The sequence below is a fragment of the Cydia amplana genome, chromosome 16 (assembly GCF_948474715.1).
Source record: "Cydia amplana chromosome 16, ilCydAmpl1.1, whole genome shotgun sequence".
NCBI classification, from domain to species: domain Eukaryota; kingdom Metazoa; phylum Arthropoda; class Insecta; order Lepidoptera; family Tortricidae; genus Cydia; species Cydia amplana.
Window position 1 is genome coordinate 14025960 of NC_086084.1, and position 13607 is coordinate 14039566.

General features: G+C 39.9%; 3 protein-coding genes across 3 annotated transcripts in view; 2 read left to right on the top strand and 1 right to left on the bottom strand.

Moving 5' to 3' along the window:
* Window positions 1-13607, top strand: part of LOC134655105 (probable protein BRICK1-B) — a 321261-nt gene that overhangs the window by 283968 nt on the left and 23686 nt on the right. The gene's annotated exons all lie outside the window — the stretch shown is intronic.
* Window positions 375-3099, top strand: LOC134655309 (lactosylceramide 4-alpha-galactosyltransferase-like). Its single transcript, XM_063510760.1, has 3 exons — window positions 375-1069; window positions 2031-2152; window positions 2846-3099. The coding sequence occupies exons 1-3, from the start codon at window positions 375-377 to the stop codon at window positions 3097-3099; spliced, it is 1071 nt and encodes a 356-aa protein (XP_063366830.1).
* LOC134655109 (focadhesin) overlaps window positions 4144-13607 on the bottom strand; it is a 31045-nt gene continuing 21581 nt past the window's right edge. Inside the window, exons 13-21 of the mRNA XM_063510571.1 lie at window positions 12638-12724; window positions 11671-11774; window positions 9548-9680; window positions 7737-8015; window positions 6965-7164; window positions 5962-6072; window positions 4847-5036; window positions 4333-4454; window positions 4144-4245 (exon numbers count right to left, since the gene is read on the bottom strand). Of these exons, the coding sequence (XP_063366641.1) occupies window positions 4206-4245; window positions 4333-4454; window positions 4847-5036; window positions 5962-6072; window positions 6965-7164; window positions 7737-8015; window positions 9548-9680; window positions 11671-11774; window positions 12638-12724 (1266 nt within the window). The 3' untranslated portion in view covers window positions 4144-4205. The remainder of the gene's footprint in view (window positions 4246-4332; window positions 4455-4846; window positions 5037-5961; window positions 6073-6964; window positions 7165-7736; window positions 8016-9547; window positions 9681-11670; window positions 11775-12637; window positions 12725-13607) is intronic.

Sequence of the window (13607 nt, forward strand, 5' to 3'; positions counted from 1 at the left end):
AATGCGGAAGTTCCGCGGTTGCGGATGCGGATGCGGATGTTAGCAACATCCCTGGTCCTGACCACCAGGCCAGGCAGGCCATCAGCCCGCCGTCGCGGTTGAGACGCCACCTAAACTCTGTTTAGGTGCCTGTGAATCCGGGGCGGGTCGCTAGTACAAAATTAAATATACAATACCTATATGTAACCTCTACTGTGTAAAAACTGCAGCTGCCATAGACAGCTTTTTACATGACAGTGACTGCTGACTTCTGTCATGTCCAGCTAAATGTAGATAGAAGTTATCGTAATTCTTAGATGTTCGATCAGTAATTGTGAACCAATATAGGAATCGGCGATATTTCCCCATCTACACATTCAGCTAACCAAGTAAAAATGCAACAACGCAAATATTTTATGAAGACCTTCCTAGTGCTGGCATTATTTTCCATCAGCTACACCGTCACCAGCCTCTACATTCTGTACTCTCAAAACAAGTCCGTTCTACCCGCCTTGTTTTACCCTAAAGACTACATACCTGAGTACATATCTTGTTCCCATCCAAATACTGGCAACTATCTTAACCTGATAGACGCGAATCCAAAGCCGACTAAATCGATTTTCTTTCACAAAACAACTTGTGTAAACTATTTGAGGTATCGTGAAGCGTGCTCGATCGAATCCGCAGCTAAAGCTCACCCGGACAAACAAGTTTATGTAATATTCGTGAGTTCATTGAAAGAAAGTGACTGCAAAAGTGGCGTTATAGCCGAACTCGCCACGATACCGAACGTACACTTCTACAGAATGAACTTGAAAACGTACGCTCTTCACACACCGCTTGAAAATGTATCTTTGCTCAGTCTAATTTGGCTTGGCAAATGGGATAATATAAAAACTAGGGAGCTAATTAAGGCCCTGACGTTGTACAAGTTCAGTGGGACTGTTATGGATCTGGATGTGATGGTGGTGGGTAACTTAGACAAGTTGGGAGACGCATGGGCATCGTCAGACGGGGATAGCTTTGGTTCGGCGATCATTTCTGTGGCTCGCGGTCTGTCGGGAATGTATTATTCGAGGCATTATTTCAGGTGAGCTTGATTTTATAGTAGGTACCATGACCTCCCATCTCGAAGGCCTTATAATTATCTTCAAATCGATATCATAGACGGCGCTAAATGTCACAATCGGCCATAACGAAATTTTTATCCTACAGATTAAGATGGATTGAGATAGGTATTTAAAGTGTCATAAATTAAAAACAATAATTATAAATGAAATACAAACATTAATAACAACACGAATTCAATGCATTAATTTACGTAATTTGAAACCACGATTATATTGTGACTGACTACGTTATGAGGTGGTAGGTACATATCTGAAGGCTAGAAACTAGAAAGTGACCAATAGTAGATGGACGAGCTTATTCGATGCAATACAAGATGCTTAAAAACGTTTTCTGTTTATAAATCTAAAATTCACGTTTAAAAGTATATCTTTTAGTCTTAATTGTTCTACATAATTATAGAACCATCACTTTTGAAGCGTTGTTTGATCCGCAACTTTGTCATCACGCTCCATTGTTACGAGTACCTACGCCATTGAGGGTTCTAGACAAATTGGACATTCCATGGCATAAGTATGGAACAACCAATTTAACTAGGACCATAAATAGCGTTACAATCGCGGAGCGTGATGGTACATGAGGCGGGGGGACACATTGGGAATGATTCATATCAATGCACCTATTCTCATTTGTGCCTGTTGGGGGTTTTCATCGTAGAAAGTTGTTAACGGCATTGCCATATATCTCAGGACTGGCCTTACGTGCACTAAAAATGGTACATACTAGTTTAGCGGTGACACTCACGAATTCGAGCCAATCGTGCAGTATAACGCAAGTAGTTGCGACCAATCGCGCGCGTGATGCGAACTCATCAACCGTAGTGGTGTCACGCCGCTGTACTGTCCCCATTCGTAAGGCCAGTCCTGAGATATATATACGTCAATGGTTAACGGCCATTTTGTTAAAATATAATTAAACTGTAGGACCCTAAAGCAACACATTGCGAAGGACCTCGGAATGAGTATGGAGTCACCGCTGAAGGAATCTCTACAGTTGCTGTGTAACACTACTGACATTACTGAGATGACGCGGGAACAGTGCAATGGTAATTATTGTATTAAAAACGTACTTAACAGGAGTTAGACCAAGCCACAGAATAAATATTAGTACCTACTAGGTACAGAAGATTCACTCTCTAACAAAACGCGTCTGTTACGACAGATATGACCGCTAGGTGGCGCAAGCGCGAACAGGCGTCCGTTCCGTAGCGGTGCGCGGCAACTATTATGGATAGACACCAACATTGGTGTGGGCCGCATGTACTTGTAGCGACGCGACGAAATCGCGGAGTGAGCCACGCCTGACCAAGCTAAGTTGGCAGTGAATAGGCCAGACCTATTAATACTTTACTCTTTGGCCCAGACTGATATGTGCAATGGTATTTTTAACGTCAAACATCTATGAAATATACGACTTCTATCTAAGGGCCATGGGGCCAGTTCAGCGGTGTTATGAACACGAAATCGAGCCACTCGTGCAGTTTAACGCCAAAACGTGATTAGTTGATGTGTTCGCATCACGTGCGCGATTGGCCGCAACTAGTTGCGTTAGTCTGCGCGATTGGTCGCAACTAGTTGCGTTAGTCTGCACGATTGGCTCGAATTCTTGAGTGACACCCCTGAACTAGCACCATTGGTGCCCGTAAGGCCTGTAACGTCTTTAGATACTATGTCACATTTGTTTACATTATTGGCCATTTCTATTAAACACCACTTTACACATATTAATTACATTCCAGGTTTCCAAGTCTACCGTTCTGAATTCTTCAGCCTCAAAACCCACAGCACCAACTTTACCAACGCCACAGACTACCTAGGCTACCTATGGAACGAGCCCTATAGCAACCACACTGCCACCATGTCTAAACACTCGCTTTACGCTAAACTGGCGAAGGAATATTGTCCTAGGATTTACAGTAAATTCATGGATGCTGACGGGGAGGACATTCATTTGGAAAAGCTTTCGGAAAGTTCGACATTGCTGGAAAAATAGGGTTTTCTTTGATAGTACATTTTGTAGAGACCATATAAACTAGGGCGAACTATGCTTACTTTTTTACTTTACTCTGGTAGATTTCTCAGGAATAGACCTGGGTGCCTAGCCAAGATGCCAGTCATCGAATTTAAACCGTCGTGAGTCATACTAACTAAGCTTTAACTCACGAAATTGTAAGTAATCCGCGTGACATGTTCTTGAAAATGGAGACCTAGGCTTAGGCATAGAGAAATATAGTAAGACAAGAGTGCTCACTCCATACATCAGTTCAGAGTATTAATTTCAGTGTCTACATCTAGCATCGAGTAGCGGAACTATGAGTACTCCGTCAGTAGTCAACGTTCCGGTCGGTGCTACATCTATTGTCAAGTAGCAATACTGATAGTTCCGCTACTCGATGCTAGATGCTAATAGTCTTTTTGGTACTAAAACTGATGTATGGAGTGAGCACTCTATGTATTTTTTCTCTATGGCTTAGGCTATCCGAGAAATGTCGCGCGTGAATAAAAATATGCGAGTTAAACCACATCTTTTGGCTTAAAATGCAAATCGTTTGCGCCGTAGCGAACGGAACGCTGATTTCTCTCTGTTCTATTGTTGTTATTGATGGAAGAGTGAAAGAGAGAGAGCATCGAATGAATAGTGACTGCCAAAGTGGATGTAAATTTAATTTCAAAGTGTATTTTTTCCGAGCGTATTTGTTTACTCGTGCTATAATTATATGAATTGTTTTATCTACTCGTTATGCAATAAATATCAAATATTTATCAAGATCCAATAGTTTTATTTACAACAGTACATATTATATTACAATTGTTTAACCTTTTCGACGCCGCGTCAAACACAAAAGCTGTCTCTCAGACGCCACGTCACCGAAGTGACAAAACTGAAATTGAACTTTATGCATATGCACCTAGGTTTATGTTGCTCTGTGGTCTATGACCGATTAATACGTCTGTGGCGTTGGACCTGCGGTGCGTATATATCGGTCATTGTCGTCCAAAAGGTTAAAGGCATCTTTTTTTAGTTGGACAGTAGGTACTTAACATTTTATATAAAAACGAAGCATTAACAGTATTTGAAACGAATACAGTATTATATGTTCAATCGTCACTGCCTACATGTCGGCCGAAGTAGCTCTCTCTGGAACAATAAAAGACACATATTTCACTCACTGCTTTTACAACGTTCAGTTAAATTTGTACCAAATATGGAACATTGGGCACTTACAGTCTGGTCCATATGCGGTGGAACTCTGGCGTGTGTCGTAGAGCTAGGAGCGCCCGCTGGCTCGCCTGCGCCAGGCCGGGGTCTGGGCTCGAGTCCCGGGTGTGACACAGCCATTCTAGCATCTGCAACAAAGTATGTACATATTTAGATAAGATAATATGTATTTATTGTCAAAACTGAGTTGGTACAAAGGTCTTATAAACATCACAAAAGTCCATTAGCTTCCCTGTTTCGGGCGTACTTATAAAGTAACTAACACAAATAAACGTAAAACAATACCAACATTAAAAAAAAAATGAACTATCTACATTCTACATACATCAAATATTCATTTAGATTACAAGGATAGGATATAGATACCTATAAGTATATTTAAAAAAATTGCATGTTCCAAATTTGGAACATTCGGTCGTTTCGACATTCCTATGTAACATGTTACTTCTAAACATAACGCAACCAAGGCAACAAGTATAGAACTCATCAATGTTCCAAATTCGGAACATTGGGTCCGTACCTGTTTAACATGGTCCCTCCAAGCGGGCCGCGCGCACAACGCGGCCACGGCAGGAGGCATTAGCTCCGTCCTGCTCGCGCGGCTCGAGGCGTCGCCTGTCCCGCTCACACACGCCGCGTAACCGCTGAAGGCTGCTACACTCAAGGCGAATACGTCGCAGAGATACAGTTTTGAGGATGGGTCTTCGGATCTGATATAAAAAAAGGAAAAAATGAAGATACTCGTAGGGACACAGCCGCGATGGTATATGTGAAACGTGTCGTGGACGCCATTATGAAGGTCAAAGGCCGACGGTGCTAGGGGCGAAGGCCCGAAGCATCCGGAAAAGGCGCACCTATACGCGAGGCCGCAGGAGGTTAGTGTTCAAACATAGAACAATAGTACAAGTGTCTAAATGCGAAGGCCAAAGGCCAAGCTCCGCGTAGGGCCGAAGGCCCGGAGCGTCCGACAGATCCACGGCAACTTTCCCAAGTATCTCAATTGCGAAGGCCGAAGGCCAATCTCTACGCAGGGCCTAAGGCCCGAAGCATCCAGGAGAGGCGCGCTTCCACGCGAGGCCTCAGTGCTCAAACACAGACCAAATTATAAGTGTCTAAATGAGAAGGCAGAGAGCCCCAAGCATCCGTAAAATGCGCGCACGAGGCCTAATACCCAGCAGCGGAAACTTGGTACTCAAACATGAAAAACAGTAAAAGTATCTAAATACGAAGGCCGAAGACCGAGCTTCGTGTAGGGCCCAAGGCCCAAAGCGTCCGGAAAAAACGTATCTTACGTTACATATCGTTTTGACACATTTGTTGCTGCCCAGCCAAACAAGACATCCGCGCCAGGCCACAACAATTTCTTCATATAAAGCTACATAGTACTGTAGTACTATCGGGTCGTCCGGCCTGGGAACGAAATCATAAAATACCCGATAGTCGGGTTTTCGGCACCGAATGTTTTAACACATTCAACCCAGACAAAAAACGGCGCACAACCCCAGAAACCGGTCGTCTATAGCTGCGTATAAAATAACCCGCCCAGCGGGTTGTCCGGCATCTGAGCAAAGTTTACGAGCGTCCACCAGGTGGGTTCACGGGAGTGAATGTGTTCAAAGTATTTACGTAACTCACTGTGTGACCTGCGTGCGCGCCATGAGCTGCAGGAGCCACTCGCGCGCCTCCGCGTCCGGGCGCGCCGCCCGCAGCGCCCCGGACATGCAGCGCAGCGAATACTCTTGTTCACTGCAAGTTCATTCAAATTCCGTAATACAATCTAATGTAAATAATGTAATACAGGTTCACGCCTAGTTCAGACTCCAGTCTCTCATAAAGGATATAAATCTAAGTTGTCTTTTACTCTATTTAATAGTTAATATTGCTGAATGTATCCTTTGTGAGGTGAAAATAAATATATTTTATTATATTTATTATATTATTCAAGCAAGCAGACGAACCGCCTGATGGTAAGCGATCCGTCGCGCATGGATCCAGACGGATTGTAAGTGCGTTGCTTTTATATGGGAGTACGCTCTTTTTTTGAAGGTTTGAAGATCGTATTGGTCCGGAAGTGTAGCTGTAAGTTGAAGACTGCCAACTATGTGGATGGAAATATTGTTGCGGCCATTGCGTAAAATAGCGGCAGGGATTAATTCGGACAATTCCTTGGAGCACTCCCCGTTATACAGAATCAGATTGTTTATTGCACTCATATTAGTATACAATTTTTAAAAACTACTTAGTACAGTTCCACATGAACCCTGTAAGGGTACCTATAGCAATATACTTGTATACCTAGATATAGAATAGTAATGATATGTAGATTGACTTATTGTTCAGAAACCAGGTTTGGGCATATTTTTCTGGAATGAAAACGGCACACAATTGGGTACTTTCCTCTACTTAAAATAAATTATTTCACACCGTGCACGAAATAAAGCACCAGATAATTATTAGAAAAACATAGACTACTATTTAATAAATTGGATTGAAATATAAAAAGTAGGTGAGTTGACCGTGACGTCACTGCACACGTTTTCATATAAATTCCATATTAGGTAATCGTTTTGACAGTTCCAAAAAAGAATCCGATTCGACTAACTAATAGGAAAGTAGCCAATTCTAAGTATAAACTCACGTGATCTGCCCCGCCTGCGCGTCAATGACCTCGTTAAGCCACACGAGCGAATTCGCGCCCTGCTCGGCGAGCCGGCCGCGAACGTTCGCCGCGCGGCGCAGCGCGCTCGCACTCACCTCCCACCAGCTAGAGGGAGAGGTCATGCGCTCTAGATATTTGCTGGAGAGCGCACAACACGCCCCGGCGAATGACGGCCATGCCTACGAAATGAAAAAAAACGGTCACGTGATCGCCTTACGCTGTCTCGAGTTTATCATTTTTTCCCCACAAAAAGTGCCCAGCGCCGCTAAAGAAGTTTTCACTTCAAAAACAACGGGTTGCACTCCGTGAGTGCCGGCAGAAGTGAAAACTCAATGACATCGTAACAGTCTTACGAATTTTCAATCTGTCGGTCACGTGACCTGTCGCGAGTTTAACATTTTTTTTCCCATCACAAAAAGTGCACAGCGCTGCTAAAGAAGTTTTCACTTCAAAAAAGTAGGCTGTATCACGGACATAGCTGCAATGGTTTACGTGAAACGTGGTGTAGACAGCTATTGCAAGGCCTAAAGCCGAGTTCCGCGGGGCCGAAGGCCCGAAGCGTCCGAGAGAGGGACTTTTTAGGGCCTACCGCGAACACCTTCAATCGTAAATTTTTGTTATGTCCACAGAAAAGACGTCGGTTTTACCGAACGTTTGTGGCCAAACTATTAATTAAAAATTATCTATCAACTTATTTTTACCCTAGAATTCCTCGCAACTTATCTTTAAAAAAAACTTGACTTCCACTTACCACATTATCATCTTCAATAATACTATAATAATTCTCCACAAACTGCGACAGCAGAGTCCTATTGGCGTCATGTATTTTATCGCACTCCAAACAGGCCTTAATCCACTCCATCTGCTTGGCGAAAAGCGACTCTGTGGGCGTATGTTTAGAGTTCTTTTTGTGTAAAGTGTCCTGGTAGGCTTCGTGGAGGCACCTCTCGAGGGGGGAACGGATGGTGTTGGGGGGGGTGTTGCGGCATAGGATTGGGAGGAGTTCGAATAGTTCTAAGACTTCGGATTCCTGAAAAAACGTGAGATTAGCAGTGATCGGGGATTTCTATGCCACTTGGGGTGAATGACCTCAATCATTATGCTAGTATGGATATTTTTTTTTTTTTTTTTTTTTTTTTTTTTTTTTTTTTAATAATCTTTATTTATTTACTTGAAACGTAATACAGTAAGTATTACAGCCTTATACAATTACAAAAAAAAGGAAACAAAACAAAAAAAAAAAAAAACTTATAAGTATTAGGTTTGTATCAGTTTCATTTTGGATTGAGCCTCTGTTTCCTGAACTAGCCGCGGGATTCCCGGATTCGTGTGCGATATAGGAGAATGTTTTGGCATGTTACTGTTAATCAATTAATCATGCATTGCATATATTATTAATATTAATAATTGAAAATTTGAAATTGAAAAATTGAAAACTTAATAATTTTTTGAATAATATTTTTTCTTTAAATCATAACCAACACTGTTTTTTTACAGTCCTTTATTTTATAAACGAATTACCAACACCGAAATAGCGTTTACTTTTCGAACAGTTTTGTTCCTATCGCGGGCCAAGGGGCGTATCCATATTACCATTTCGACTTGATATCCCGCGGTGTGGCATAGAAATCCCCGATCACTGGAGATTAGTTGGACACCTATTTTTAGATCTTTATTTGTCATATGAACCGTTGTTTAAGAGGGGTCTAAAAAGGCGAGTGGCGTGAGTAACAATTTGAGGCGAAGCCGAAAATTGTTAATAGAGACGCCACGAGTATTTTTTTTTGACTCAGTTAAACAACGCATTCAATACTTTTTCTACGACCAAGCACTTACTTTGAAATAAAATTGTATAACATATATTTTTCATGTCATCTAGTGAACTTCTACCTACGATATCTACCTAGAAAAATGAATAAAATTAAAAAAACATGTCTATGGTTCACTTATTTGTCAGAGATGACATTTAAAATAAGGTTAGCAACAATGTATTTTATACAATATTTTTTAAGTGGCCATTACACGAAGTATCAAAAAGTGCCAAACAGGTACTGCGTGTATGCACAAATGCGTTTTTGGGGAAGACTAAAGACTTGTCTTGACAACTATAAGGTAGGGTTTTAAAGGTGTGTGCACGACCATTTATATGACAAATAAAAAGTACGGGAGTAGAAAAAATAAATAATAAACTGATATGAGTTTATTATTAGCAAAGGCACGAAGCCTTAAGTCATCTCTATGTAACTTAGTAATGCATAATATGTATGTTTAATTCTAGAGATAGTTCGAAAAGTGGATAATATGTGTAATACAAGTGCACTAATTTTATCATACTGACTACATATGTATTAACAGTATAAGTGTCTTGGCTATAGCTGTAAACTTATACTTAGTGTTTACCTGAATAAAGAATAAAGAATTAAGGAGGATTAGGGTAGATCATTGAACAAGTTCAGAGTACCTAATGTCTCAAACATTGGAATCAAACTTGAAAGTCACAAATTGGTCCTCAATATTTTATTGGAATTACCCCTTTTACGGAATAGTCCCCATATACCTTACCTCTATCTGTCCCTCTTCAACCTGTTTAAGGTACACGTGGACGACTCTCCTCCCCGACGCGGCCACGCCCCGCGCGGCCAGCCGCAGCGCCCCGCCCCGCCACGCGCGACCTCTGGCGGAGGCGCCGTGCAACCTACACACCATAAAAACTGTATCCAGTTATACTGGATCAACCAAATCTTGTCAGTAGTAAAAGGCGGCAAATTTGAAAAATCGCGGGTTAGCAACACTGTGTTCGAATAATTCCAAAATCGCGTGTCATCTGGTGTTATCTGTGGAATGTGGATCGTGAATGACAGCCATCATCTTATTGTTTACATTCTGAATCGTTTCTATTTCAAGAGAAATTTCTGCTGTCACCATTAAATACCAAGATTATGCATGACCTCAAGCAAAGCTAAGGTGCCTACAATGTTCAATCATGCTCGTTGACGGTAAACATTACTAAAATTTGAGGTTATGATAATTCACTCGAACTGACGTATGAAGGGCGGAAAAATAAACACGTTTTGGTTCGATGTACATTGCTGCTTTTCTTAGCGCAATTCTGCTCTTTGAGTGTTACATGGTGTTACCCTACTTTAATTTGCAGTACATTGCTACTGACAAGATTTGCTTGACGCACTATAAATGTTACTATCCCTACTAAAATTATGCGAAAGTGTGTCTGTCTGTCGCCTCTTCAAGCTTAAACTGCTGAACCGATTTAGGTGAAATTTGGTGTAGAGATGGTTTGAGTCCCGGGGAAGGATATGGGATAGTTTTTATTCCATAAATCATCCCTTTAGGAGGGGAAGTTTGTATGGGGAATCGATAAAAATCAGATTGACACCGTTTGATATTTAACAATTTTAACACATATCAGTGAAAGAACATGGGTCAAAGTCATATGTCGTTCTAAAAGTTTTAATCCTGTGTCGAAAGATGGCAGTAAATTTACAGTGACTGCAAAATATACTACAACAATAAGCTTCTATAGCTATAGTTCGTTTTATTTTAGCATTCTTAGAAAGACGGGAAGCGATCTTGACATGTTTTTTAAATGAAAAACGCTTTTTAAAAATCAGTAACTTATACTTATGAAAGAAGAATATAAATGATCGTATTAGATTCATAATTGTTACATATTTGCCGTGACTTATTTTTAAAACATGTTTTTCAATTAAGAGACACATCAAGATTGTTTACCTTTTTTCTAATGCTAAAAAAACGAACTATATACCTACTCAATTCTCTTTGCTATTACCGCAGAATAAATAATATTACAAGGTACAGAAGATTCACTCTTCACCAAGACGCATCTATTACGACAGATATGACCGCTAGGTGACGCAAGCGCGAGGCGTCCATTCCGTAGCGGTGCGCGGCAACCACTACGGCTAGACACCAAAATTGGTGTGGGCCGCATGTACTTGAAGGTAGGTAGGTAAATCGCGGAGTGAGCCACACCTGGTATTATACTAGGGTCTATCTATATTGTTTCTCAAATAGTTTTAAGCCATAATGTATTGTTTGCCCGAATTTTCGTTAGTTATAATTCATTTGGTTCAGAAACGCGTACCTTTTCAGGATTGCAATAAAACAAACCTAACCTAACCTATCTATAGGACAACCTAACGAAAATCCTGAGATGTTAACGGTTTCCGTTTTATGACTAATGATAATATGACAAACAATACATTATGAGCCCAGTGATCGGGGATTTCTATGCCACACCGCGGGATATCAAGTCGAAATGGTAATATGGATACGCCACTTGGCCCGCGATAGGAACAAAACTGTTCGAAAAGTAAACGCTATTTAGGTGTTGGTAATTCGTTTATAAAATAAAGGACTGTAAAAAAACAGTGTTGGTTATGATTTAAAGAAAAAATATTATTCAAAAAATTATTAAGTTTTCAATTTCAAATTTTCAATTATTAATATTAATAATATATGCAATGCATGATTAATTGATTAACAGTAACATGCCAAAACACTCTCCTATATCGCACACGAATCCCGGAATCCCGCGGCATATCCATACTAGCATAATGATTAAGGTCATTCACCCCAAGTGGCATAGAAATCCCCGATCACTGATTATGACTTAAAACTTTATGGGAAACAGCGGGATTACTAACCAGGACAGTTCCAACGGAGGCAGAGGACGTGGATACTCCGATGACAGTACTGAGAGGATGGCCAGCAGAACTGGTTCAGGGAAGTCGTATGAAGGATTCGTTGCCTGTGGGAATAAATAAATAATATAAGTAAATCCAGAGATCCTACAAAATTAATAGGACCAATATGTAAAAGTGCATTATTTAAAAATAACTGTCACATGTCAATTAAAGTCTTTAATCATTTACCATTAAATATTAAGGAAATTTCTGACATAAAAAGATTCAAACGGACATTGTATAACTGGCTAGGTACTAGATAATATTTTTTACAATATTAATGTATATTTTGACTTCCACACTAGCTAATGACATTTTCATTTTATTATTATTATTTTATCATTTTATTTGTTATCACTGTTGTTGACTGATTAAAAGATTGCATGAAATGTAAATAAATTTAATTAAGATGTATTTGTACATATTTTTGCATGCTATATACGGCTAAATGTGTGATACTTATAATTACAATAAGACCTACTGTTAACCACATTTAATGCAAATAAAGAATTTACTTTACTTTTATAGTCTGTCAAGCTGGATATGTCAGTAGCAATGTAAAGCAAACTAGAATATGGTATCCCTAGGAAACGAAAAAAAAGCAGCAATGTACATCGAACAACGATACCTCTTAATACCTTGACACTGGCGAAATGGTCCCACTGGACTAGAGTCTGGCTAATGAAAGTTGAGACTGAGATAACGCGGGAATTTCAATAAAAACCGCACCTGGCAATAAAATTACTATGAAATTATATGACAGCTTGAAACTGACAGCTTATTTGATAGGAAAAAAAGTTGCCATATAAAAAGTTTTAAATAAATCTCAGTCTCAACTTTCATTAGCCAGACTCTAAAGCCATAATTTTAAAAGAATGAATGAATGAATGAACATATTAGAATGACGATTGAAATATACGATGTGTACCTGTTTCCGGAAGCAGTCGAGTAGCCCACGGACGACGCTGTGCGGCGGCAGGTACTCGGCGGTGGTCGGCTCGGCGCGGTTTGCGACCTTACAACAATCAATGTCAAATTAATAAAAGTTTATCTTATATTAGTTAGGCCAAATATACCTATACACCGTGTTTTTATTGAATTCCGTTAACTTCGGGGTATGGTTAAGTACGTTTAAGATAACTAAATGGCATAGTTAATTTTCAAAAAAATATTTTTTTTTTGCTTTTTTACAAAAAAAAAAGTTTAAAAAGTAATTAAATGTAGCATATAGCGTTGTTGTAATACGGGCATTACATTTAACTCAACCAAACAATTGAAATCTGTGACATATCAATGTCATTTCGAATATCGATTGACCGAGATTGTACTTATTAAGTTTATTAGCAAATGTATGAACTCATTCTAAACACTAATCAATATGTAAACCGGCCCTAAGGCAAGTGTACACGCTTGTAGAGGCCTTATAGGAAAAAAATAAATTATTGATTATCTCCGAAATGGAGTTAATTAGAATATCGGTGTCTTTGAGAAAGTTACTTGATTTAAGCTCAGGAATGCACCCTTGAAATTAACGGAAATAAAAAAAAACACGGTGTATATAACTCCGTATAAGATATATGAATATTTTTTTGATAGTTTTATACATTTCCATTTCTAGTTTTAATCGTGTCAATAGACGACAGTAACTTACTACAAAAATTACTATGACAGTAACCCTCTATACTATCTATTCTCTTTGGTTAGGTTATCGATTCGTTATTTTAATGACTAGCGACCCGCCCCGGCTACGCACGGGTTACACAACTCCTTAACTAATTATACACCTAAACCTTCCTCAAGAATCACTCTATTGATAGGTGAAAACCACATGAAAATGGCACTAAAGGGCACCTATTTTTCTTAGACGTTTCACGTTACACCCCTTAAGCTTTGGTTTC

Excerpts from the sequence above, each read along its gene's own strand:
- LOC134655309 (XM_063510760.1), top strand. The coding sequence starts at position 375 with ATGCAACAACGCAAATATTTTATGAAGACCTTCCTAGTGCTGGCATTA. Across the intron at positions 1,070-2,030 it reads TATTCGAGGCATTATTTCAG|GACCCTAAAGCAACACATTG; the intron begins GTGAGCTTGATT and ends ATTAAACTGTAG. Across the intron at positions 2,153-2,845 it reads GACGCGGGAACAGTGCAATG|GTTTCCAAGTCTACCGTTCT; the intron begins GTAATTATTGTA and ends ATTACATTCCAG.